At 53.7% G+C, this 26,657-nt stretch overlaps 1 protein-coding gene across 1 annotated transcript in view; it reads left to right on the top strand.

Moving 5' to 3' along the window:
• The window catches only part of RASA3 (RAS p21 protein activator 3), a 119,274-nt gene that overhangs the window by 75,007 nt on the left and 17,610 nt on the right, over nt 1-26,657 (top strand). The window contains exons 5-12 of the mRNA XM_059685205.1: nt 4,356-4,432; nt 15,405-15,485; nt 15,873-15,945; nt 19,164-19,240; nt 21,913-22,017; nt 24,257-24,413; nt 24,834-24,982; nt 25,791-25,905. Of these exons, the coding sequence (XP_059541188.1) occupies nt 4,356-4,432; nt 15,405-15,485; nt 15,873-15,945; nt 19,164-19,240; nt 21,913-22,017; nt 24,257-24,413; nt 24,834-24,982; nt 25,791-25,905 (834 nt within the window). The remainder of the gene's footprint in view (nt 1-4,355; nt 4,433-15,404; nt 15,486-15,872; nt 15,946-19,163; nt 19,241-21,912; nt 22,018-24,256; nt 24,414-24,833; nt 24,983-25,790; nt 25,906-26,657) is intronic.

Below are 26,657 nucleotides of genomic sequence, written 5' to 3'. Positions count from 1 at the left end.
TTCAGAACTGATGCCCTCTGCATGCCCGTGGACAAGCCCCTTGTCCTTCTGAGCCTGGTCCTTACCGTGTATGAGATGGTATACTGACCCTCACTGGGCCAGTCTCCTCGGAACTTGTGAATTATGAACGGCAAATGCATTATCGTCATAACTCTGAAGAGAGGGAGGAAGGACAGTGCTTATTGGTTGCTCGCTAAGTTCCAGGCAAGGAGCTGAGCACTTTGCTGAGGGTAGTTAGTTCTTAGAGTACCCACACATGAAGCGGTCACACCACCACGGAAGCAGTGCTCCCCAGATTCAAACTGGCCTTGCAAGGTGTGACTGCGACCTTTTCCCTGCAGCCACAGTTTTGTTTTGAAATGTCACATGTATGGTCTTTAGAGGGGCAGAGGATGGCATATGTTTCCTTGAATCCGTCTGTTGTATAATTCATAGTAAAATACATGTGTCCAACCCCGGCTGGTGTGGTTCAGGGGTTGAGAGTCGGCCTATGAACCAGGAGGACACGGTTTGATTCCCAATCAGGGCACATGCCCGGGTTGCGGCCTGTTTCTATCTCTCCCTCCTTCTCCCTTCCTCTCTGAAATCAATAAAAAAATATTTTTAAAACTTTATAATAATAAAAGTGTAATATGCCAAGTGACCAAACGGCCAAACAGCAGAGTGACCATCCGGACGACCTTCCTGACAACCTTCCTCAAAGCCGGGGCTGTGAGGGCCGAGGCAGCCGGGGCTGTGAGGGCCGAGGCAGCCGGGGCCGTGGGGGCCGAGGCAGCCGGGGCCGTGGGGGCCGAGGCAGCCGGGGCCGTGGGGGCCGAGGCAGCCGGGGCCGTGGGGGCCGAGGCAGCCGGGGCCGTGGGGGCCGAGGCAGCGGGGCCGTGGGGGCCGAGGCAGCCGGGGCCGTGGGGGCCGAGGCAACCGGGGCCGTGGGGGCCGAGGCAGCGGGGCTGTGAGGGCCGAGGCAGCGGGGCTGTGAAGGCCTACTCTTGCATGAATTTCATGCATTGGGCCTCTAGTCCTATATAATAAAGAGCTAATATGCAAATGGTCATCATGCCCTCATGCCATAATGCCCTTATGCCATCACACCATCAGCCGTAACAGCTCAGGCACTCAACACTGGGGAGAGAGGAATGGGGACCAGCCAGGCACAGATTGGGACAAGCCGCCCTCCCTGTGATCCCGGGTGCCAGTGGCTGGGGCTGCAGCCCAGGAGAGGGACAGGTCACCCGCCTTGCAGTCCTGGATGCCAGCGGCTGGGGCTGCAGCCCGGGAGAGGGACAAATCGCCTGCCCCGTGGTCCCAGGTGCCTGCAGCTGCGGCCTGGGCAAAGCTGCCCACCCACGGTCCCCTGCAGCTGCAGCTGCGGCTGGCCTGGGCGAAGCCAGCCCGGGTCCTGGGTGCCTGTGGCTGGCTAGAGGGAGGAAAGCCCAGGTCCCAGGTGCCTGCGACCAGCCAGAGGAGGGAATCCTGAGTCCTGGTGCAGGTGAGGCAGAGGTGGTTAGGGGCTATCAGGCCAGCAGGGGAGCAGTTAGGGGCGATTAGGCAGGCAGGCAGGCAGGCAAGTGGTTAGGAACCAGAGGCCCCAGATTGCGAGAGGCAGTCAGACATCCCCCGAGGGGTCCCGGATTGGAGAGGGTGTAGGCTGGGCTGAGGGATTGCCCCCCACCTCCCCACACACACAGATTTTGTGTACCAGGCCTCTAGTAATAAAATAAAAGGCATGTGTCCGAGAGAATCACAAAACTGGGGCCAACAGGAGCTCAGTGAGTCGCAGAATGGGGGGAAAGGACGATTTAAAAAACGTCTTGCTTCCTCTGGAATTGACGTTTTTATTTATTTATTTATTTATTTATTTATTTATTTATTTATTTATTTTTTATTGCTTAAAGTATTACAAAGGGTATTACATATGTATCCATTTTATCCCCCCGCCCTAGACAGTCCCCTAGCCTCCCCTATCCCCCAGTGTCTTATGTCCATTGGTTATGCTTATATGCATGCATACAAGTCCTTTAGTTGATCTCTTACCCCCCTACCTCCTGCCCCCCAACCCTCCCCGGCCTTCCCGCTGCAGTTTGACAATCTGTTTGAGGCAGCTCTGCCTCTGTATCTATTATTGTTCAAAAGTTTATAATGGTCTCTATTGTCCATGAATGAGTGAGATCATGTGGTATTTTTCCTTTATTGACTGGCTTATTTCACTTAGCATAATGCTCTCCAGTTCCATCCATGCCGTTGCAAATGGTAAGAGTTCCTTCCTTTTTACAGCAGCATAGTATTCCATCGTGTAGATGTATTTAAAGGCCTCTGGTAGATGACTTTATTAAAAAGAATTAGTCACTTCTGTTCCTTCCCTGACCCTTTGTGGGTAACAGAACGAGGCGACTGGCAGGAATGGCCTTGTCTGTGGTCTGTGCTGCACAGCCCGTCACAGCTGCCAAAACGTCCGCTTGAACCTGGAAGGCTCCCTTCTTCCCATGCTTCGCGTTCTACCGGGAGGGCGGTCGTCCCCCAAGCATCCATCTGAGCCGGCCCCCCGGAGCTGCAAGGGAGTCCTCCCCGGCCTCTTCCAGGGACGCCCAGCAGCCACTGTGCTCTGCTTTGTGCTGTTTTATTTTAGTGAACTGTTATGAAAGTAGATATGCAGAAAAGAGCTCAGCTGAGCCCTCCCAGCAAACCCCAGCAGCCACATCCAGATCGTCTCTGAGAATTTGACTCATGTTAGACAATCCTACTTGAAGGATTTCCCAAACAATCGGCGTCCGCAGCTGTCCACACACCAGGACCCAGCTCAAATCTTTCTAAGGGTTTTACGGAATTGCAGGAAGGAAAGGGCAAGGCCAGGCTCCTTCCTCCCCCACCTCACCTTGACATGTGTAGCCGAGCAGGTTAACGCTCAGACTGGCATCTGCACCCAGGGCTCTGTGAGCCCAGACACCAGCTGTGCAGAGGCTGCGCTCCGAAAACCCACACTTCCGCCCTGCGCTGAGGTGTGAGGTGTGGCCCTCAGCCCCTCTGGGCGTCGGCAGCTGTGGCTGGGTTGTTTGTGCTGGAGGTGGTGTGATGCCCACGCCGCGTGAGGTGTGGCTGAACCGTCAGTTACCCTGGGTAACAACAGATGTGAACTTCTGAACTGCAGATCTATGAGTTACCTTCTGGGGGGAAAGTCCTTTCAGCTGTGGACAGTGCTTGTGTTGTTTTGTTTTACCTCCTACCACCATCTCCTAAATCCCCACAAAGAGGTGACAACACAGATTAGCTGGCAGTGTCTGCCACCTTGGTAAGGAAGTGTGTGCCCCCGAGAGGAAACGTGCGCAGCCACGGGGTCTGCTGGTGTGGACTTGCTGGCCTCTTCTGGGAAAAACAGGAAACAGGACGGTGAGCCCGGGCGTCAGCAGCGGGGCTCCTTCTCACCCCAGAGCGTCTCTCACTTCTTAGAAGCCCATTTAGAACGAATTAGGGAAATGTCGGTCTGAATGGCCATGGCCCATGACAGAGTTGGCGCCCAGTGCATTTGGGAAGGCGGTGAGGAACCAGATGTCACAGGTGACCGCTGTGGATACGTTCTCACTCCGCTGTATCACACGCTCTTGTCCTGGGTTTGGTTTAGAGGGCAGGCTGGCGGTTGCTATAAGCCTCAGTGTTCTCACCTTAACAGAGGACGACCGTGCCCGCTTGATGGGCTGTGCTGAGATTATGGGATGATTCGAAAGCTCTAAACCCTGGCGGTGCAGAGTGAAAGGGAGCCACAGAAGATCAGCTTTGTCAGCACCACTGCTGTCACTCTCGGCCTTTGTCTAGCCCCGGCAGAGCTGGCATGGTGCTGAGGTCCCCTCCTCAGTCACTGGCTATGAGGACGTACTCATGTCTAAGGAGGTCAGCCAGGGGGGCTGGGCCCAGACCTGTGCTCACATGGAGGGGATGCTAATGGATGGTCCTGTGTCCAGGACTCATTGCTGGGCATCCTGCCTGACCATCACTCCTGCCCTCCCTGTGGCCATTCTGTCCTGCAGGTGAGAAAAAGGCCCGAAAGGACAGTACCGGGCCCTGCCCACAGCTGGGCAGTGGTGTGGGCGTGTTTGCTGCCATGTGTGTCCAGGCCGGGGTCTGGGCTTCTCTGTGCCTGTCTCCCTCACGGTCAGCAGAGCTGGGAGCCGAGTGTGCCCCATGGGTTAGAACCTTAACCCTCTGGGGGAGTCACACCCACCTGGTCCCTGAGATCTGAGTGAGGCTGGTGGGAGTATGGTGGACGCCACATGGGTCAGACGTCACCACCATTTGCGAACAGACACCCTGCACCTCTCCACTTTGCGAGGCTGCTCCCCATGACCCTCTATCCTTGTGCCTTTCAGGGCAAGGTCCACCTGGAGCTGAGGCTGAGTGAAGTCATCACCGACACGGGCGTCGTCTGCCACAAGTTGGCCACGCGGTAAGGCACGGGTCCGCCCAGGAATACTAACTCTGACCCCCGGCAGTGGGGCGAGTGTTGTTTTCCAAACAAATGAATCAGAATTCCCCGACTTGGTGAGTCCCCAAAGTGACGTCATTTGTAGAGGTTCCAATGCACTAGAGAGTATTTACTTCAATGTACCCAGTAAAGCAAATGCTCATCCTAGAGGTACCTATCCGTTACTGTGTGCGACATCTAGGCAAAGAGGTTGGTGTCGCATATGGTGTTACACACGAGGGAGCGGATTCCACACTCTGGCCACCAGCAGGGTCTAGAGCAGTGATGGCGAACCCTTTGAGCTCGGCGGGTCAGCATTTTGAAAAACCCTAACTTAACTCTGGTGCCGTGTCACCTATAGAAATTTTTTGATATTTGCAACCATAGTAAAACAAAGATGTATCTTTTTGATATTTATTTTATATATTTAAATGCCATTTAACAAAGAAAAATCAACCAAAAAAAATGAGTTCGCGTGTCACCTCTGACGCGTGTCATAGGTTTGCCATCGCTGGTCTAGAGGAAGGTGGTGAGGAGTGTCCCCCATTGCTGACAGTCCAAGAGGGCCCTGTTCTGGCTGCCCAACCCACACTCGTCATCCGATGTTCAGACACAGTGTAGGACATGGTGAAGGACATGATGTAGGGACACAGTGTAGCACGTGGTGTAGGAACACATATAGGACACAGCAGAGGACAGGGTATAAGACATGTATAGGACGGGTAGAAGGCGAGAACTCCCTGTTATCTGAAGCTTGGGCCTGGCACATTGTAGGTGCTCAGCAAACACCTGGGCCCTGGGCGTGTTCCAGCCCATTTATAGGCCCATCCTCTACATGGGAGATGAGTTCAGCGAGTTTTATCCTTAACGCTCTCATTATTTCCATTCTTAAAGAATAGTTGCTGTGCTCTCAGAATTTGTAGCCGTGAAGACAGAGTTGCCTATTTTCTTTCTTTCTTTATCTATCGGTTTATTCCTTGTTCAAGGCTGCTCAACACAAGCCTCACATGGAACCGGGGGAGAGGGGAGAGACAGAATGGACCAGTCTGGGCAGATGTGGGCCTGGAGCCCTGTCCTGAGAGCGGCCCCACCTGGGCCCCACGACTCCGAGATGCAGGGATTTAAGTGTCTGCTCCCCGCAGAGTCCACGGGTGACGCACCAGAACTGCAGCCGTCCGTCCCTGCGTCTTATCAGGGTGCATGTCAGGCTGTGGTTTCCAGGAACACAAGTGTCTAAAGTCAGGACGCTACTTCCAGACGCCCACTGCTGGCACAGGAAACCCCAGAGCTGAGGGCTTGGAGTTGTTTTGAAACACAGGAGCGTACTGTGCACATGGCCCCTGTTTTTGGTTTTGCTTTTCTTAAGGAGCTTTGGTCTAGAGAAGATGCAAGGGTGGGATTCGGGAAGGTTCTGTGCATCCTGGTGTTTCTGGGAGGAAAGGCCTCCAGCCACTCAGACAGATCTGGAACTGTGGGCCTCAGGCCGCACAGGCTGTCTTGGGTCCTTGCAGACACTGCTAACTGGAGCAGGCCTTGTTAGGACTGGAGCCTGGCCAACACGTTTTCTAACTGGGTTCCAATTCATGCAAAGAAATGAACTGTGTTTGCTCTGAAAGTGCTTTCTTAAATCTGTATATCAATGTGGCTCTGTTGACAGTTTTCCTGCTCAAATGTCTGTTTGAATGTCAGGAGGGTGCTCACCACCTGCCTCACCAAGTTCTGGGTCCTGTCCGCCAGTGATCAGCTGTACCTGTTTTTGTTAGCGCTGAGGTCGGCGTTTGGTTCCCTCCCCGTGAGGGACAGGAACTAATGCCAGTGGGTCAGGGCCTCTCTGCCCATGCTGCCCCAGCCACGGCCTCCTGTAGGTTCTCAGATACTCGACCACCCTGCCTCGGCCTTTGCTTCTGTGACCCTCTGCTTGGAGCACCCCTCCTCCAAATCCCCCTTAATTCAGGTCTCTACTCAGATGTCCCAAGAATTCGCCCCCTTCTGGAGAGAGCACAGCCAGGCCTCTGTGTCCCGCCCCATGACCCTCAGCACTACAGCATGCGTGTGGCTGATGACGGCTGTATTTTGTGCACTTCCCTTAGAATGTGAATTCCCTTGTTCATTGCCATATCCCTGACACTTGGGGCAGGGCCTGGCACATTGTAGGTGCTCAGCAAACCCCTGGGCCATTTTATAGGCCCATCCTGTCTAGCGGAGCAGGAAGGAGCCCCAGAGAGGAAACAAGCTGAGGCTTCCCCTCCTTGCTGACTTTCCTGGGCATGCTGAGCAGCACTTGGGCCTCTTTCCCGTGTGGGAATTGGGCCTGTCACACCCATTAGCACATGCACTAGCACACACTAATATACACAACCAGTATGCTTACTGTACATGCTAGCACACAGTAGTACACATCCTGGTACACAATAGCACACATGCAAGTGCACATGCCAGCATGTGTATACTGGTATGCATATGTATACATGCTAGTACACACTAGCACACATATACACATATTCACATTCACACACATGCTAGTATACAATGCGAGTGCATGTGCCAGTACACTGGCATACCTACTAGTATGTACTCATACTAGTACACACTATCACACACAAGTATATTCACAGTCACACACATGCTAGTACACATGCTAATACATAGTAGTATACTTGTGTACTCGCACTAGTACACTTTGTTCAGAGTCCTGGGGCAGAGGGTCCACCAAAGGGGTATAACGATGGGGAAAGAGTGGGGAGTCCCACAGGGGCTCATGTTCTCTAATCAAGGAAACCAGAAGTTTGTGAGGGACCAGTGGCTTTTCTTTCCTCACCTCACCTCATCCTGTAGCTTTTCTTTTAACTAAAAAAAATATACATACTATGAAATTTAGTATTTTAAAGTGCGTAAGTATAGTACATTCCCAAGCTGATAAAACCATCACCACTCACTACTGCCTAACAAACCTCATCTCTGTGAGCGGTCACACCCAGCCCCTCCGCCAGTCCCTGCACCACTTAACCGACTTCCTGCCTGTGGGCTTGCCTATTCAGGACGGTTAGTGTAAATGGAACCATACAACATGTGGTCCTTTGTGATGGCTTCTTCCACTTAGCATAATGTTTTCAAGGCTTATCCAGGTTGTAGCATGCGTCAGTACCTCATTCCTGTAAAGGATGAATAACATTCCACTATGGATATACCGCATTTTCTTTATCACCCATTGGTGGACATTTGGCTATTGTGAATAATGCTGCTAAGAACATTCTTGTATGAGTTTTTGTACAAATTTATGTTTTTATTTCTCTTGGGTGTATACCTAAGAGTAGAATTTCTAGGTCATATTGTAACTCTATGTTTAACTTTTTGAGAAACTGCCAGACTGTTTGTCATAGTGGCTGCCTTATTTTACACCCACCAGCTGAATGTGAGGGCTCTCATTTCTCCACTTCCTTGCTAACACTGTTATTATTGGCTGACATTTTTATTGCAGCCAGCCTAGTGGGTGTAAAGTAGTTTTGATTTACATTTTCTCAAATGTAATGACTGGTGATATTGACTTTCTTGTCTTTGTTGGCCATTTATGTATTTTCTCTGAAGAAATGTCTACGCAAGTCCTTTACTTATTTTTTAATTGGGTTATTAGTATTTTTATGATTAAGTTGTAAGAGTTTTTCATATATTCTAGATACCAGACTTTTGGCAAATATGTAATTTGCAAATATAATCAGTTATTCTGTTGGTTGTCTTCACTTTCTTAATAGTATTCTTTGTAATACAAAAGTTTTAAATTTTGATGAAATCCAATTTATTTACTTTTTCTTTGGTTGCCTGTGGTTTTGGTATGTACCTATTTAAGATATCATTTCAAGATCTTGCTAACCCAAGATCATAGAAATTTACACTTATGTTTTCCTTCTAAGATTTTTATATTTTTGGGTCTTCGATACATTTGGAGTTAATTTTTTATATATGGTGTGAGATAGGGGTTAGCATTATTATTGTTGTTACTATTTTGCATTTGAATATCCAGTTGTCCCGGCATCATTAGTTGAAAATACCATTCTGTCCCATCAAATTATCTTGGCATTTTGTTGAAAATCACTGGCTATAAATGTGTGAGCTTATGTGTGGAATCTGTTCTATTTCATTGACCTATACCCCTGTGCTAGCACCATACAGTGAGTCTTCCAACTTGGTCCTTCTTTTCCCGATTCTTTGGCTATTATGAGTTTCTTTTATTTCCACGTGAACTTTAGGATCAGCATTTTAATTTCTGCAAAAATAGCAGCTGGCATTTGATAGGGATTGCATTGAATTGCCCAACCTCTGAACATAATTTCTTTCCATTTAGTTAGGTTTTCTGTAATTTCTTTAAAACTTTTGTTTTTGTAAGGTCATCAGTAATGTCCCCTTTTTTATTACTGATTTTAATAATTTGAGTCTCCTCTTTTTCTTGGTCAATCTAGCTAAAGATTTGTCAAGTTTGTTGATCTTCTCAAAGACCCCATTTTTGGTTTTGTTGCTTTTTCTCTCTTGTTTTTCTATTCTCTATTTCATGATCTCTGCTCTAATCTTGGTTATTTCCTTTTTCTGCCCTTTGTTGGGTATAGTTTGTCCTTCATCTGGTTTCTTAAGGTGGAAATTTAGGTTGTCAATTTGAGATCTTTCTCTTTTAATGTGGGTGTTTTTAACTACAAAATTTCTCAGTAACACCACTGTAGTTTTTATGTTTTGTAATTTTCTTTCTTAGGGTTTTCTAAGTCTGTTCTACATGCCTGAGTTTTTCCACAAACAGCTCTGAATCAGGACGGAACAGGAAGCAATGGGCACGAACCTTACTGTAGTCAGGTACAAAAGGCTTAGGACTCAAAATCCTAGTGTCCCAGGTTAGCAGAATCTTCCCTAACTGTGTAACACTGGACACACTGCCTACACTCTGCACGTCATCCTCCTTGTGTAGAATGAGAGTGAGAGCATCTACGCTGGCATTTCTTCAGGATGTGGGTGCTCCCCCCCTCCCTTGTGGCGTGGGGTCTCAAGGTTAGCAGGAGCTCGGGCCAATCTGTGACGTGCAATGGGCTCAGGAAAAATTAAGAGCTGGGATGATGAACCGCTAAAGAGAAACCAACTGGAAAAAGGCAAGTTCATTCCAATAAATAGTCTTCTCTCCTTGTCTGAGAATCCCCTCACCCCCTCACCCCCTCTCGTCGTCCCAGCATCCCTGTGACTTATTCCCATGATACTCACTGGGAAGTGACGGCGATGGGTCAGGGCAAGTGTCCTTTGCCTCCCTGATGCGTCATTCCCTATCACAGGTGTGTTCGTTTCCGGAGGCTGCCTTAGCAACGTACCACAATCTTGGTTGCTTAAAACAACAGAAATGTATTCCCTCATAGATCTGGAGGCCAGAAGTCTAAAATCTGGCTGGGCCGAGGTCCCTCTGCAGGTCTAGGGGAGCGTCTCTTCCTTCCTCTCCCAGCTCCTGGGGCTGAACATGTTCCCGGGCTTGTGGCGGCATCACTCCAATCTCTGCCTCTGTCTTCACACGGCTCTGTGTCTGTGAACCTCCCTCATATTAGGGCACTTAGCCTTGGGTTTGGGACCCACCCTAAACTCCAGATGATCTCCTCATGTCAAGATCCTTCGCTTCAACATCTACAAAGATGCTTTTCCAAATGAGGTTCCATTATCCGGTCCCAGAACTACGACGTGGTGACTACCACCCAGCAGGTGATTCCTGCTGAGGCAGACAGCCCTCCCTGGACTGCCCTCACCTCTCACCTGGCCCACACAGTCTCTCGTGGGGTCCCTTGGGGTGTTCGGGCTGGGCTGAATTCTCTTTCCAGGCCTTCCCTCTCCCCATGGTCAGCTCACCCCTCTCTGCTCCCAGGCCCACTCTTCCCCACTGGCCTGAAGAGCAAACTGCAGGTTGCCCTGGGAGTGCTTGAAGTTTCTTCTCTGAGGTTACCCATTTCCTGCAAAAGCCCCCAGTCCAGGAGGCTGGAGGCTTGTGCCCTCACTCCTTCTTCCTGTCCCTGATAAGGGACATATCCTGAGGGCCTTCCCTGCTTCACCACAGGAAGCACATCACCAGTTCCTTCCCTCCCTGGAAAGCCTTAAGAAACGGGAAATGTTTACAAAATAAGTAGTGACAGAAGGCTTTCTGCCTGGGCTGGGCTGCCAGTGCCAAGCCTTGTGGTGCTGCGAAGGGAGAACCCTCTGATGTGCCCGTAGAAATCTCACCCTCCTTCCACACTGCAGCCTTTCCTGGTCACAACTCATCCTTCTGTCTCGTTTTACTCTCTGACGTCCAGTCGGCTGGCCTGGATGCCCGACGGAGGCCCAGGCAGTTTGGTGACCCGCCGTCCTGAATATTCCTAGTGTCTGTACAAGGACTGGCACTTAGCAATCCTTGGACAGGTACTTGGTCCTGTGTGAGTGGCTTGTCTTTCCAACTGGATTTCAAACTGGGACTCAGGGATCCTATCTCCTAATTTTGTTATTTCCAACAAAGATAAACACAGCATCTTTTAATCATTCATTCTAAACTATTCAGTGAGCCCCTACTAAGTGCCAGCCACTGTGCTCAGCCTTATAGAGCATATGTTCTAGAGCAGGGGTCCTCAAACTGCGGCCCGCCGAAAACATTTATCCGGCCCGCCGGGTGTTTTTGCCGCCGCTGCCTGTCCTGCTTAGCAGCTGACTCGTCCCGGGCCCGCAGTGCGCATGTGTGGAATGTCTGAGGGACAGTGAACTGGCCCCCTGTTTAAAAAGTTTGAGGACCTCTGTTTTAGAGGGAGAGGCACGCTAATGCATTACATTAGTCACACGTAACATTTCATCTCACTGAGAAAAGCCCGAAGGATACGAGCTGGTTGGCCGGCGGCTGCGCACAGCGTGGAGGTTCTGTGGCCACTTATGGAGTGAGTTAAGTTTGACCTGTGTGACCTGGAGGTGTGCTGGGGCCATGGCGGTCTCCACAGTCATGCTGTGGACTGAAGATGAACTGATTATTTGTGGATGTATTTTTGGGCCCCGAGTCTCTTCCTTTAGAACAGCGGTGCGTACGGGAGAAACGCAGCGATCGTTTGTGCAGGAAGTGGGAAGGAAGACACGGTGCCGTTCCTGGCTCTGCTCTCCTGAGATTGAGCGTTGTTCACCTGCTCGCGCAGTCCTTCCTTTCTTGTCCCTGTAGATGGTCTTTCCTTGGGTATCCTGTGCCTGCCACTTTGTCCGAGAGTGAGGTTTCTTGTGTTTTCCCACTTGCAAGCTCTGTCACTTTGCAGACAAAGGTTCTATTGACAACCGGGCAAATGCTGGATGGCTGGGCCGCCCCTCCTGACTGGCCCATGGGCCCTGCTCGGTGGTCAGACTCTGAGACTCTGATCGTCAGAGAAGGCGGCTCCACCTCCAGGAGGCACCCAACCGAGAAACTACCTACTTTCAGGCTTCCAAAATGTCAACTCCAATAAAGATCTCATTTTCTATTATTAAGGAATTACAGAAAGCAAGAACAGCTGACAGGCTCTTGATTTGTGGCTCCTTCTAGGGACAGGAAGCCTTCCAAAGCCACGGGTAGGAGTGGAGGCTGGCCAGGCAGCAGGGGCCCTCTGCTGGTGACTACGGATGGCACTGGCCACCCACAACTGGGGCGTCTGCAGCCCTCATGCTGCACCCAGGCCCGGTCAACATGCAGATTGTTTTCTCCGGGGGGGGGGGGGCGGGGGGGGGCAAGAAGTCGGGCACCAGGATGTGCCCACATCAAGGGAAGGAAGAAGAAGGAAACGAGTTCACAGCTGCAGGCCCTTCCCTCAGCTGTGAGGCATCACTACTTTAAGGGTCAGGTTGACAATAGAAACCTATAAATGTTAAAATAGACATAAAATAGTGTACGCTGGTCCTTGAGAGTCCAGATTAGCTGACTGTTTTAATCACTTGGCATGTTTCAAGTGCCCTTTCTAGGATGGAATAATGCCCAGTGCAGTAAATACTGTATCTTCTCCCTTTACTTACCTGTAGCATGCCTAAGCATTTGTGAGGTTTGTTTTGTGTAGAAACGGCCTGGACCGGCGCACCTTGTGTGTGTATATGTCTTTTCAAGTGAAGTCAGCTTTGGCTTCGTGTGCTCCAAGTCGCTCAGGAGAGCACCACACCCCCAGCCCAGGATCCTGCAGCTGAGCCGTAATCCAGCTAAAGCTGTTAGGGCGCTAACGAAGTGACGCCGCGGAGGAGGGTGTGATGGAGGCTAACACCCTCTTCATTCCAGTTGGTGCGTGCTGCGGGCCAGATGGCAGGGTATTGATTTTCCTGTTTCTTGGAGATGTCTTGGGGTAGCTGCAATCAGGAGCCAGGCTTTGTTCTGAGACAGAGAACAGAGCATCTCGCAAATTGGTCTTTAAAAGGAGGCGTGGAAGTGCCATCTATGCAGAGGCTGCATGTGCCCCAGGTGGCTGCTGCCTGCACCTGCAGCGCTTCTCTAAGACATAAGGGTGAAGAGTCAGTCCTGTTAGATCAGTGGTTCTCAACCTTCTGGCCCTTTAAATACAGTTCCTCATGTTGTGACCCAACCATAAAATTATTTTCGTTGCTACTTCATAACTGTAATGTTGCTACTGTTATGAATCCTAATGTAAATATTTTATATGCAGGATGGTCTTAGGCGACCCCTGTGAAAGGGTCGTTCGACCGCCAAAGGGGTCGCCACCCACAGGTTGAGAACCTCTGTGTTAGATGCTCTGTTGGCTGTGAAAAGCTATTGTCTCTGAGGATCCCGAATGGGGGTGGTCTGGAACTTCTTGATCAACAACTGAATGTAATAAAAATGCATCCAGGCTCAGTGTGTACCATATCCACAAGGAGGGAGCCGGGGCCTCCCCTCACACCCCTGGAACAAGCTGTCATCCTACCTCTGCTTCCTCTCTCAGAGCTGCTGCCCTTTGGGGGCCCCTCTCGCCCCCAACTTAGGATGGGTGAGTCCTGGCCCTTAAGACCTCAGCCTGAGGCCCCCAGGCACCTGAGGGGTTGACTACCACCCTGCATTTTGCCCTCTTGTAGGTAGTTTATTTCCTCCCCATGTCACACATGGTAACTACATGTGCACTCCACACATGAGCTTCCGTCCTCTCACGGCTCCACTCTCAGTCCCGGAAATGTGCCCGAAATGTGAGAGCTCAACAAATATGTGTGTAATGACAAGTTAATGGATGAATAAAGCCTAATTCAGGGATGAATGAAGGGATGAGTGGATTTTTTATAATGATGAGTTAATGAAGGGAGAAAGATAACCAATGACCAAGTCAGTAATCTGGGAGAGAAATGCAGACGTATCCCAGAAAGTAGAGTGAAAAGACAAAGATTTAAAAAATATTAGATAAAGCTCATTGAAGTCATGGGCCGAGCCATGAGGCCCCACCTTCCCTAACAGGAGTTCCAGAAGAAAAGTGGTGCAGAAATGAAGAAATTTACAGAAAACTCCATGGCCAGGACAGGGTGGCACTAATTCTGAGGACCACAATGCCATGGAGTGGAGGAGCAAACCCCTCTCCCAGAAAGGAATGTTCTGGTAAATGGAGAACCTGAAGCCTCCCCAGGAGGGACAGCAGCTCAGTGCAGCTGACATGGGAAGGAATGAGGAGATGGGCACTCAGATGGCTGAGAGGAACTGATCATGCGTCTGTATGTAGCCAACCTGACATGCAGACGTAGGATTAGGACTTTGGCTTCCGGCCACACTGGAGTAGTGGGAACCGAGTCCCCTCTCCCACCACAAACATCTGAAGAGCTGGGTGCCTTAGGAGTGGACCAGCTCAGGACTCGGGCAGCCAGCAGCTTAGCTTTGACTCCCTAATAAGGGAAGCAGACGAGATGAGCCGTGGCACCCAGCGTTTGTCTTGGAGGTGTGCTGTGACATGGGGCGGGGAGTTGGCCCAGGCAGAGCTCGGAGGTGGGCGAGGCCACTGTGGGCATGTTTGGGAGAGGGAGCACTTCCCGGTGCTCCACCAGCCAGTGTGATCAAAGGTGAGGAGCCAGGGTTGGGCAGAGCCAGGGGGCTGTGGGCTGTGGGCTGAGGGCTCCCTTTGTGGGGCTGAGACTTATTTCAGTCCCCAGCCCAGTGGAGAGCCATCAGGACACCCCCCGCAGGGGCCCCAGGAGGCCACACCTGTGAAGCGGGGCCAAACCAACAGCAGTTGCAGGCCGTCCCTCCCAGACAAAGCTTCAACCAAAAATTGCCACGATCGGCCCAAAGCAAGAGACTCTTAACCACCGATCAGCACAAGGCCCAGCGGCTGTGTCCTTTACAGACGACAGCAGAATCAGGGCAGCAGCAGCCCCCCGTCCACTCAACACTGACCTGCCACCTGGGGAGGAGCAGCCCACAGAACAGGCTGGGGCATGAAGATGCGATGGGATTAGTGACAGGACGCTCAGGGAGCAAGTCTGACTCACTCCCTGACATGAGCCAGGACAGCTGGCCCCGGGCCTGCAGGCGTGAGTGTAGCTTGAGACTGGGGCATCCTCCACTGTGTGTGGCATGGAGGTTAGGCACAGGCGGTAGCTGTAAGCCCACGCCTCAACTCCCCCACTTCTAACCTGGACTTCACAACAGTGCGGCTCTGTAAGGTTATGGAGAGGCCAGTGCATGTGTCGTGGACAGCTCTGGAATAGCACCGGCTCCTAGGAGAGTAGGCAGTGCCGTGCTCCTGAAAATTCACTGGAAACGCTCTCTCCGCGCAGGGGCTCCTCTACCCTGAAAGCAGCACACACTCGCTCCCACCCCAGATGTTTTCTGGTTGCTAATCAGTGGATGGAAGCTGCCAGCCCTGGACAGCCACCTCCACACCATGGCTCAGGGCCCTTGGCCTTGAGCTGTGAGACAGCTGCTCTTGAACCCAGGGAGGCCGTGAGCTGCAAGCCTGCGGGCCTTTCATCTCCCGCTCCTGACCACCCCTCCCGCTTCTCTCCACAGCATCCTTGAGTGCCAAGGCCTCCCCATCGTGAATGGGCAGTGCGACCCTTACGCCACTGTGACGCTTGCAGGACCATACAGGCAAGTAGCTGCCACCCGCACCTGCCCCGGCCCCGGGCCTGCAGGGTGGGGCACAGGCACCTGAAGGATGGGGAGCATTCCTCAGTCAGAGGAAGGGAGGATGCGCTGCAGGTAGAATGTGTAATCTTGACTTCCTTTTGTTTCCTTTATTGGCCTCACATGGTTTTGTGAAAAAAAGGAAGACTTGATGTTTTTCATGCTGAGTATTTTTGGCTCGGTAAAGGTCCCTGATTTGCATACCATCTGGGGTTGGAGACAAACAGAAATATTTATAAGATAAATAGAGGCAGCAAATTACTTGTGCATTTGGTAGCTCAGTCTCAAGGCTGAGAGATTTGGCATCGCAAGTGTTATTTCTGATCCCGATCCTTCCTCCCTTGATTACAGATCGGAAGCAAAGAAGACAAAAGTGAAAAAGAAGACCAACAACCCTCAGTTTGACGAGGTGTTTTACTTTGAGGTCCGTGTCTCCGCGGTTTCGATGTTGAGCTGAAGCCCTGCCCCTAGGTCCTTTGGCAAAAAGCCTCGATCCGAAGGCTCTCAGCCAGTTGCTTCCTCTGAAAGTTCTCTGGGTGCCGTCCCCGCACCAGAGACTCCCCCTGCTCTGCAGCCCCTGCTCCCTAGAAAGAAAGGCCACTCCTGCTTCCAGAAAGACTCAGCTTCGAGTTGCGTACTTACCCATTCATTCTTTCCAAATGATCAGGACTTTGGGTTTTCTTAATTGTTTGATTTTGTGGGTGTTTTTTTTTTGGTGGAGTTTTTTGTTGTTGGTGGTGGTGGGGTTTTTTTTGGCCTTTTCCACCCAATCTTTCCTGAGCAGTGAAGGGAGGCTTGTTTCACCAAAAATAGTGAGGGTTTTGAAGCAAAGAGGAAGTGCTTTTGGACACAGAGATCCCCCAGCTGCCTCTCCGAATGTGAACCACCAAGATTAGTAAGCTGCAGGGTGTGAGGGCTGAAGACCGGACCGGAACCACAGTGCACATGGCTGGTGTAGTGATAAGACGGCCCATCTGGAATGTACTGAGGCGGGCGTTCTTTCCGTCCTCAAAGGTTTCTTGAATGCTTACTCTCCACCAGGTCATGGTAGGTGAGGATGACCGAGGCCTTCGCTCCCATCCTCCTCGCGATCCTGCTGCCCAGCAGGAGGGGTCATCCCACTTGCTGCAGTGCCGGTTCAGTTACTGGCTCCGGGAGACAGAAAGCAGTTGCAGCCAGCAGTGCTGCTGGGGGCGTGGGGCGAGGCTCCCAGAGTGGGGACAGTCTGGGAAGGGGACATGCACAGGTGTGGAGGTTGGGAGGGTGCAGGAAACTGTACCTGGAATGCAGAGTGAGGTCGGGGTGAAAAACGAGGAATTTTGGAAAATGAAGTTGGAGAGATGAGTTAGAACCAAGCGCTCATGGGCAGAGGACCTGGGCCTTCTCCGCTGGCCTCTGCAAGCTCACACGTTTCCTCCATGGAAGTCAGTGGCCGGCCTTGTTGGGGTAGCCCTGGGGAGGGTGATGGAGCCAGGAACCTGAGGGCATAGCGAAGGGCCCCTCTCTGTCCAAGATGGACATTGGCTTTATAGTTGGGTGAGGAAATGGTTCTTAACAGGCTGAAGATAAGCCAGGAAGCCCATGCGGCCACCGTCACCTCCAGGGACTCATGCTGTGTCTCCAAAGGCAGGGATGACACCTGGAACAGAAGCTGCAGAAAAGTCCTTAACATGAATGTGCATGAAAGGTGGCAGCACCTTCCAAGGCTCAGACAGGCGCTTTCCCAGCTTTTGATTTTACTGCAACACGCAGTAAGGCACAGACTTCACACCGTGACACACTTCCCGCCAACAGCTGCATCCACTCTTGTGTGGTTCCCACTCACATGAGGAGCGCTGCGTACTTGCTATGGTGTATTCGGCGAAAATTGTGGGTCTCAACTCACTAGATGAGTTTAACGGCCCCAGATGATTGAATGTAGCAGTAGGGGCCGAAGCCTCAGGCTCCCAGAGAAGGCCTAGGCCTGGGCTCTCGGTGCTGCTGGCTAGGGCCTCGCTCTCGGCCTCCACCTGGAGGACCTTTGGAAGGTGCTTGTATGTGGAGTTTCTGTCCTTTGACTCAGAGGCTCAGCCCTGCTTAGCCGCACGCTCCCTCTTGTCAGGTTCTCCTCACCTCCTTTCAGCCTCGGCTGGCAAACAGCCCGAGGCCCAGCCCTGCCAGGGGACCTTGCATCGACGGCGGGAGCGAGGGGCTGGCAGGCAGCCTCCTGCAGGAGTTTCAACAGGAGGTAGTCTCCAGCCCAGCTTATTCCAGGACAAAAGCCAGACTTACCTAAAAACCCTTAAATATCTAAGTGAAATGATTTAAAATTCTGTTAAGGGTCACCTTCATTCACTCGATAGATATGTTAGGTGACAGGCAGGAGTAAAGCAGGGAGGAAGCAGGCCAGCCTTTGCGCCATCCCACTGGAAGCCAGACACCTCGTCATAGTATTGGGGTCATGCCAGGCAGGGGGCGCAAGGGCCTTCCTGGAGGAGGTGGCACTTTAGAGACACCTGCCGGCTTCCCAGCGTGGAGCAGAGTGAGGAATGGCCTCAGGAGTGAGCTGGGCAGGGGCACAGGTTGTGGAAAGATCCCATGTGCCGGGTGAGGAAGACAAGTGGGGACCCTGGGAGACTTCAGAAGTTTTAGCCAAAGGAGATTAGGTTAGGGCCAGTTGGGCTGTGGCTGGTGGGAGCCGGGCTTGGGTGGTACAAGGACAGGCTGCCAACAAGGTGGAGGCAGCAGGTGGGAAAGCTGGGGAGGAGCAGATTGGAGGCATGAGGGAGTGGATGTCAGGAGTGGGAGGTGGTCAGCAGGAGGAGTGGATGTCAGGAGGGGGAGTGGTCAGCAGGAGGAGTGGATGTCTGGAGGGGAGTGGTCAGCAGGAGGAGTGGATGTCAGGAGGGGGAGTGGTCAGTAGGAGGAGTGGATGTCTGGAGGGGCAGTGGTCAGCAGGAGGAGTGGATGTCTGGAGGGGGAGGTGGTCAGCAGGAGGAGTGGATGTCAGGAGGGGGAGTGGTCAGCAGGAGGAGTGGATGTCTGGAGGGGGAGGTGGTCAACAGGAGGAGTGGATGTCAGGAGGGGGAGTGGTCAGCAGGAGGAGTGGATGTCAGGAGGGGGAGTGGTCAGTAGGAGGAGTGGATGTCTGGAGGGGGAGGTGGTCAGCAGGAGGAGTGGATGTCAGGAGGGGGAGTGGTCAGCAGGAGGAGTGGATGTCAGGAGGGGGAGTGGTCAGCAGGAGGAGTGGATGTCAGGAGGGGGAGTGGTCAGCAGGAGGAGTGGATGTCAGGAGGGGGAGTGGTCAGCAGGAGGAGTGGATGTCAGAAGGGGGAGTGGTCAGCAGGAGGAGTGGATGTCTGGAGGGGGAGGTGGTCAGCAGGAGGAGTGGATGTCAGGAGGGGAGTGGTCAGCAGGAGGAGTGGATGTCAGGAGGGGGAGTGGTCAGCAGGAGGAGTGGATGTCAGGAGGAGGGAGGGAACTGGCAGGATGCTCCTGGGTGCTGGGAGGGTACATGGAAGTTAGTGTGACGTGCCCTGCGTAGTTCCACACCCCCACTCGCAGGAATTGGGCCCCAGTCCAGCCTCTGCTCATTCACGGTGAGTGGGGCGGGCCAGGGCAGGCGCTCTGTCTAACTCGCTCTCCCTCCCTCTGCACCACCAGGTGACCAGACCCTGCAGCTACAGCCGGAAGTCCCACTTCGACTTTGAGGAGGAGGATGTAGACAAACTTGAAATCCGGTGAGCAAGAATCAGGGTTTCGAGATTCCTGGTTGGAGGCTGCAGTCTGAACTCACCTCTTCTGTCCGCTTTTGTTTTGTTTCGCTTTGTTTTTTGGTTAATCCTCACCTGGGGACATTTTTTCCATTGCTTTTTCAGAGAGTGGACAGGAGGGAGGGGGAGAGAGACAGAGGAGAGAGAGAAAAAAATATGGATGTGAGAAAGACATATCGATTGGTTGCCTCCCGCACACACCCTGATCGGAGATGGAACCTGCAGCCCAGGTATGTGCCCTTGACTGGGAATCAAACCTGAGACTTCAGTGTGCAGGCCAATGCTCTAACCACTGAGCAAAAACATAGGGGAATGGATAGGGGGGTTTTAACGTTCTTGGTGATTTCAACACGAGGATGTTGGAAATTGGAATCAGTCATAATCACCCAGGTGTTCGGGTGGCTGTGGCTGAAAGGACACTTACTTTCCAAGGGGCAAACTCGGCTTTACAGTCCGGCTGCTTTGGGACTCTCCTGACACAGCCTTCGGTGTGCAGTCCGTACTTGTCACCTAGAACAGGGGTGGGGAAGGCCCTGCCCGCGGGCGGTGTAAGGCCTGAGTAATCATTTGATCTGCATTAGGGGTGAGTTAATTAAATGTTTGGCCACATATAGCAGGCTAAGTTTTAAGTTGATAATTTTGTATGGCCTGTGATTGATGTTATAAATATCCAATATTCTACCCTTCCCTGGAAGATCCCAGCATGAGCTCACCGGCATCAGTTTTAGGATCCCCTCAGGGGCCTACTTTGCCTGCTCTGCCTGTAGGAAGCCCCGCCCACCTGCAGCGCCTGCCCCAGGGGTAAGGTGCCTGAGAGAGAGCATCCATCCTAAGCCAGCTGTGCCTTCCCTCCTCCTGGGCCCGGGTGCCCACCCCTGGGCCTGAGTAGCCGGTTCAGGAGAAGCGTAGGAATGCCCTGATTTGACACGATTTAAAATCTACTTTCCTTTAGGCCAGGGTTTTTCGAGGCGTTCATTTGTGGGGTACTCTGATATCCCTCCCTCTAACCTGCAGCGGTTTTCCGGGCCTCTGAGCAATAACCAAGCTGTGGGGGGCTCCAGGCCCGGTGGGGGCTGACCTTTGGGGTACAGGGTACAGGCCAGGGCTCTTCCCTCTCCCAAGTGCAGGGGGCCCTGGGGCTCTGCTCGGCCCTCTCCTGGGCTCAAGTCCTGAGGGGTCGTGGCCTCCACACACAGATCTCGGTTTGAGCCCAGCTGTAAGTGTTTCCAGGCAGTTTAAATCTTCCATTTCAAAATGCTGAAGCCGAGGCGAAGTGACCCCAAGTCGAGAAGGTCCCCATGGAGGTCCGCAGGCCTTAGCTGAGGTTTGACTGCACACTGCCTGCCTTCAGACCGACGGCTCTGCTTCCTTGTTCAGAGAAAGAAGTGTTTATGAAAGACTCGGCTTTGAATTCAAGCGTGAAGTCCTAGCTCTTTTTCTAAGCATACAAACCAAAGATGCTTTTAAATGCTTCTCTTATTAAAAAGAAAAGGCTGCCCGGCGACTTGTTCGTATTTTGCTGAAGTGTTGCTCAGCAGGTTGAAGGGTCTTCTGCTTCTAATTCTAAGTGTCTGCACGGATCAGTGTTCGTGTCCGTGTCCCAACATGCGTGTTCCTGCGGGACATCCTTTGCCTGCTGTGATGTCCACGGCCCCTGCTCGGGCTTGCAGGGGCAATGGAAGGGCTGCTACAGTCTTCTAGAATTTTCCCTGGTCTTAAATTGCAGCTCATTGAGATCCTCTGATTAAGCTGTTTGCTGTGGGGGTATGCCATGCTTGCTAGTTAGCACTGGGGAGCGGGGAGCGTCGTCCACCTCCAGCTGTCACTCCTGTGCAGTCGCCACGTCCCCTAATCGGAGGGAACAGAATTCTCTCTGGAGGAAAAGGCTCATGGGTGACAGACTCTTTAGCAAGGGAGTGTGAATGTTTCTCAGAGATGGCACCTTGTGCTGAGCTTGCAGCCGGCAGTGACGGGCCCTCGGGCATGAGTCACACTGGTAGGTCTGAGGGATCTTGGGTGCGAGGCTCTAAGTGCAGGTAGGGAAGGAGGAGTCAGACACCATTTTTTTCTTCCAGGTGTACTTTCACGTGCTAGAAGGTAGGGGGCATCCTGGCTGTTCGGTTGGACAGCCTGGCCAGTCTCCCATGGGCACCATTCTCTGCATTAGCCTGAGCAGAGCTAGATTTCATTTATTCCCTCCACTGTGCTGAGCTCGCAGACTGAGGCCACCTGCTGGGTGCTCTGCCCTGTCTGAGACACGGCCCAGCCCTGAGGTCAGGTCCTGCCACACTGGGACCTCTCCCAGGTAAAGGCAGGGGGCGCTCCTGTCTTCAGGGCACAGCACTTCCCTCCTGTTACAAAGACAGGAGGCAGCTCACCGACCTGCCTGAGGCTCGGCCTCTACCTCCTCTGGGTCCTGGCAGCCCGGGAAGTGCACATCTCCACGCCAAAGCCAGGTCCTGTCTGACCTCATGTCCTAAATGCCCTCAGTCCATGTAGATCTCCACAGAGGCTGACTTGGTGGAACCGAAGGCTCCGTGGTGCTCCAACCCTCCTGTGGGGAGAGAGGACGCCGGCGACAGCCTCTGCCTCCCCGGCCGTTCTCCAGGAGCATCCACATGCCAACCGTTGTTTTTCAGGGTTGACCTCTGGAATGCCAGTAACTTGAAATTTGGGGACGAGTTTCTGGGAGAACTAAGGATTCCGCTGAAAGTGCTGCGGCAGTCCAGCGCCTACGAAGCATGGTAAGGTGGCATGTGCCCGCCGTCCATCCCGAGCTGCGGGCGGAGGGACAGAGTTAACAAGTCAGAAGGGCACAGAGCTGCGCCTTTACACTTTACAGCCCAAACGAAATGCACACGTCAGCTTCCTCTCTGGCCACCTGCTCTCATTCTGCCAAGTCCTAACTAGCCTAGCGCTGCGCAGGTTCAGGTGGGACCCTGCAGGTGATCACGCTGACACAAGTGGTGGCTGAGAGCCTAACACAGGGGGTGGGGCATGAAAGCCTTACGGCCGCGAGAATAGCCTTTTGGGTCTGCTCACTGGGGGCAGGCGCCTGGCACGCTGGGAGCGCCATCGGCGAGGCTCTGCCCTGTGGCAGCAGTCTTGGCCTCTGCCTGTCGTCAGAAGGGTCACCGGGCGAGGAAGGTGTGCAAGGTGCTGCGGGTTCAGGTGACTCTCCATTGCAGTCTGCGCACCTAAAGCGAGGGTCCCAGCTCGGCCTCAGACCTCACTCGCGTCACCCAGAAGACTGAGGTTTCACTTCCCGTCTCTTTGGTTCTCGTTTCTCTAGGCCACTTTGTATTTTGGCATAAGGAACGTGCCTTTGTTTCATTCCATGTTTGGTTCATAAATCACATCCTATCACAGTGCACATCATGACGGTGAAGCTGCAGACACTGTGGCTCCGTTTCACACATCTCCTTGAACAGACACACAAAGTGGGGAGGCGGTGCTGGACACACAGCACACGTCACGTCATATGACACACATCTCACACCACTAGCCACATGTCACATGACATGCCACACACTGTGCAGCATCGCCCTGCACGTCTAGACTCACCACGTGGGTGGATTTTTGTGTTGTGCCCAGTGGCAGTTTCTTATCATCAGGAGACTGTGGAGTTCCTGTATTTAAATACACACACACACACACACGCACACACTAGTGACGCATAGTGCGAAATTGCGCGAGACTCGGGACCATTCCCTATCCCCCACCCCCCGACCCCCTGGGCCATGGGACTACCTCGAGTCCCGGAGTCTCACCCCATGTGGCTGCCGTGCAGCTGCGGGACAGCTCCAAGTCCTGGAGTGCCGCCCTGATGCCCCGCCTCCAGGCTGTGTGTAGCAGCCGCCAGGCCCTGCCCCCGAAGCGCGCAGGCAGGGCCGCAGAAACCACGGCAGAAGCTGTGCTAAGTGGCTGCCAGTACCCCCACGCCCTCACAGGGCCTCAGGAACCCTGCCAGCTCCGCCCCTGCTGCCCTGCGGCGGGGGCGGGGGGGGGGGGGCCGTGTGCACCGCCATCTTGTGATAGCATTACAGCTTGACGGTCAACTTGCATAGTACCTCTTTATTATATAGGATATTTATTGATTTCAGAGAAGGGAGAGGGAGAGATAGAAACATCAGTGATGAGAATCATTGATTGGCTGCCTCCTGCATGGCCCCTACTGGGAATCGAGCCTGCAACCCGAGCATGTGCCTGACTGGGAATCAAACCGTGACCTCCTGGTTGATAGGTTGGTGCTCAACCACTGAGCCACACTGGCCAGGAGTTCCTGTCTTTAGTTCCATGAGGATAGCACCAGCACAGCCCCAGCTGGGCTCTGGTTCCTGCCAGGAGGCAATGCTTAGCTGAGCATCCCCAGCCTTGTAACCAAGGATGTGGCACTCGCCTGGCGACCAGTGGGAGCTCTCCTCACATTGCATCTCTCACTGCCGGGCCAGGAAACTCAGAACAGGCAGGGTTCCTGCAGCGCCACACGGGGTGGGACCCAGGAGAGGCAGAGCCTGTGGGAAGCACCGATGAAGCGGTGGTGTGCGCAGTGGTCTGCCCGGCCCGCCAGCATGAGCTCCCCACTCCCACCCCCCTCGTGTTGGAAGCTCTGCCACACGTTTCTTAGAATCCTTTCAGTTTTGCTCTGCTTGTTGCTAGCCACTGTCATGTTCATCTTCACAGATAATTGTTTTACTGCAGAATTTCCCTTAACTGCTACACTCCCGCCCCCTCCTCATCCTCTCCTTTCTTCCCACCCTTCCCCCTTTCCCATCGTGATCTCTGTCCGTGGCTCTGTGTCATCAGCCCTGCTAGGAAACATCCCTAGGGGGATGCCCCGGGTGCAGGGACCCTGCAGGGGTGTCCTACAGAATCCCCCTGAGCCCCTCCTGCCTCAGACCCTGACACAGAGCCTGCCCTCGACGGGGGACAGCCCTGGGGGGTGCTGCGGCCTCACGCCCCTGTCCTGTGTCCTGCGCCCAGGTACTTCCTGCAGCCCCGAGACAATGGCAGTAAGAGCCTGAAGCCTGGGGACCTGGGGTCCCTGCGGTTGAACGTGGTGTACACAGAAGACCACGTCTTCTCCTCCGACTACTACAGCCCCCTGCGGGACCTGCTGCTGAAGTCTGCGGACGTGGAGGTACTCCTGTGCTGGTGCACCTGTGACCTCAGCCCCCCCCCCGCCCCCCCCCCCCCGCCCTGTCCCTAATCCCCACAGCCACCGCCTGGCCTCCTTACCCAGACCCACTCCCTCTCTAGCCCCTGCCCAGTTCTGCCTCCCCACCTGCCCCGACCAGCCCCCGAATCCACTTTCCACTCCCTGGTTCCCTGGCTGCCCCCTACACCCATCACCGCCCAACCCCCCCCACCAGCACCACCAGGCTCTGACCACCTGAGGCCCCCACCTGGGCCGCCTGGTCCCTGCTGGTGACTTCCCTGCAGCCTGGCCCCTCTGGGCCCGTTTTGTGCGCAGGAACATCTGAGTCTCCCTTTGCTGCGTGAGGGGGTGTCGTGGGGGGCCTGGAAGCTGCCCTGGGGTCACGCTGTGTCCCTGCTGCAGCCCGTCTCGGCGTCCACGGCTCACATCCTGGGCGAGGTGTGCAGAGAAAAGCAGGAGGCGGCCATCCCGCTGGTGCGACTCTTCCTGCACTATGGCCGGGTGGTGCCCTTCATCAGCGCCATCGCCAACGCCGAGGTCCGGAGGACACAGTGAGTGCCACTGCGGCCTCTGCCCGGACCCCTCATTTCCCAGGGGTCTGGTCTGGTGATGGGCTGGGGGTGGGCTGGGGCTGGAGCTGAGCAAAGTTGGGGGGGGGGCGGGGCAGCAGAAGTCTCCTTCAAAACACGTCACGGCACAGGGATGGGGCAGATAAGGAAACCATATAGATTCCGGTTTTCTTTCAGAGAGACACTTACTTACTGTCTTTAAAATTGCACCTTTTCTCCCGGAAATCTCGAGGTGCGTGTGCAAGAAGGGGGTGACTGTGGCACCGGCTGCTTCAGGAACGGGCTCAGTCCAGTGTCAAGCCCACCTTCGAGGCCTGGGTCGCTGGATCCCAGGACCTGCCCCCACTAGTGGAGAGGGTTCTGCATGCCCTGGGTCCCTCAGTGCGGAAACACCCAGACGCAGCCTGGTTGAACGAGGTTCTAGAAAGCACAGCCCATCCCGCCCCTTCCCTGCCAGATCTCCTGTGCTGGCCCCAGGTTTGGTTCTTAGACGCATTCGTTGGTTCGTTTGTATAAAACAAGCCTCAGGGAGGGGAGCACCGCCAGCTCCAGTCCCTTTGGGTGGGTTGATGGCAGGAGGCGTGTTGCTGACGTGTTACACAGGCAGGACGGCCAGGACCCCTGCTGTGACACGTCCGGTCTGGGCTCGGGCTCCTTCTAAAGCCCCCGATAGCAGACTCCCCGGGCGGGCGTGTGCCTGCCTCTGCGGACGGGCACTCCAGAATAGGTTCTGCTTCTCCTCCGCCTCGCTCGCTGAGGAGACAGAAGTCACCCCGATGCTGTCTTCCAGGGACCCCAACACCATTTTCCGAGGAAACTCGTTGACATCCAAGTGCATTGACGAGACGATGAAGCTGGCGGGGATGCACTACCTGCACGTCACCCTAAAGCCCACCATCGAGGAGGTGGGTCGGGGTCCCCAAGGATCCAGTGTTACAGGGGTGCATGCAAGAACCCACATGTCTGTGTGAAGGACAGGCAGACATACAGGGAACGCAATGTGGACAAACAGCTGTCACTTTAATGTCAGCTGCGTTCCCACCCACCTGCCGTGTGTATTTCAGAATCGTCCTCATTTTCTCAAATTAACAAACCACTTAAGAAAACCCATTATTCTGAAGACAGAGGCCCTGCAGGAGAGGGCACCCCTTCCCACAGGTGCTGGCTCTCCCCGACCTCGCAGAGCCTGGGGTTTTCTCTGGAGCCCCCTGCAGCTGTGGCGGCCTCACCCCGACTTCTCGTAGCTGTTGACACATGAAAGGAACCACACACTTCCTTTCCATGGGACTCAGCGTTTCTTCCCTGAGCCCTTCATGGGCACCTGGGCAGTTCCCTAAAAAACAGGCCCCGTGCTGTGCGAGGGAAATTCAGATCGCATTCCGGTTGAGCCTCTGTGTGGTTTCCTGGCAGCACTTTGAAATGAAACGTTGTGAAGCTTTATGGCGCCGGTTCCATGGGAGATAATGCAGAACCATCTCCCAGGAAGTCCCGGCACCCCACCCCCTCCGGGACTCCAGCCTCGCACACTGTCCGGTCTGCGGCCACTCTTCCCCATGCAGCTGGCGGGGGGCTGGCTGTGGGCAGCTGTGTTCTGAACAAGGCTCATGGCATCCGTCCCTGAGCTGATACGGCTGACCCCCGCCCCCTGAGCTCCTGG

Source organism: Myotis daubentonii, chromosome 2 (genome assembly GCF_963259705.1).
Source record: "Myotis daubentonii chromosome 2, mMyoDau2.1, whole genome shotgun sequence".
NCBI classification, from domain to species: Eukaryota; Metazoa; Chordata; class Mammalia; order Chiroptera; family Vespertilionidae; genus Myotis; species Myotis daubentonii.
This window is presented reverse-complemented; position numbering and strand designations above follow the sequence as displayed.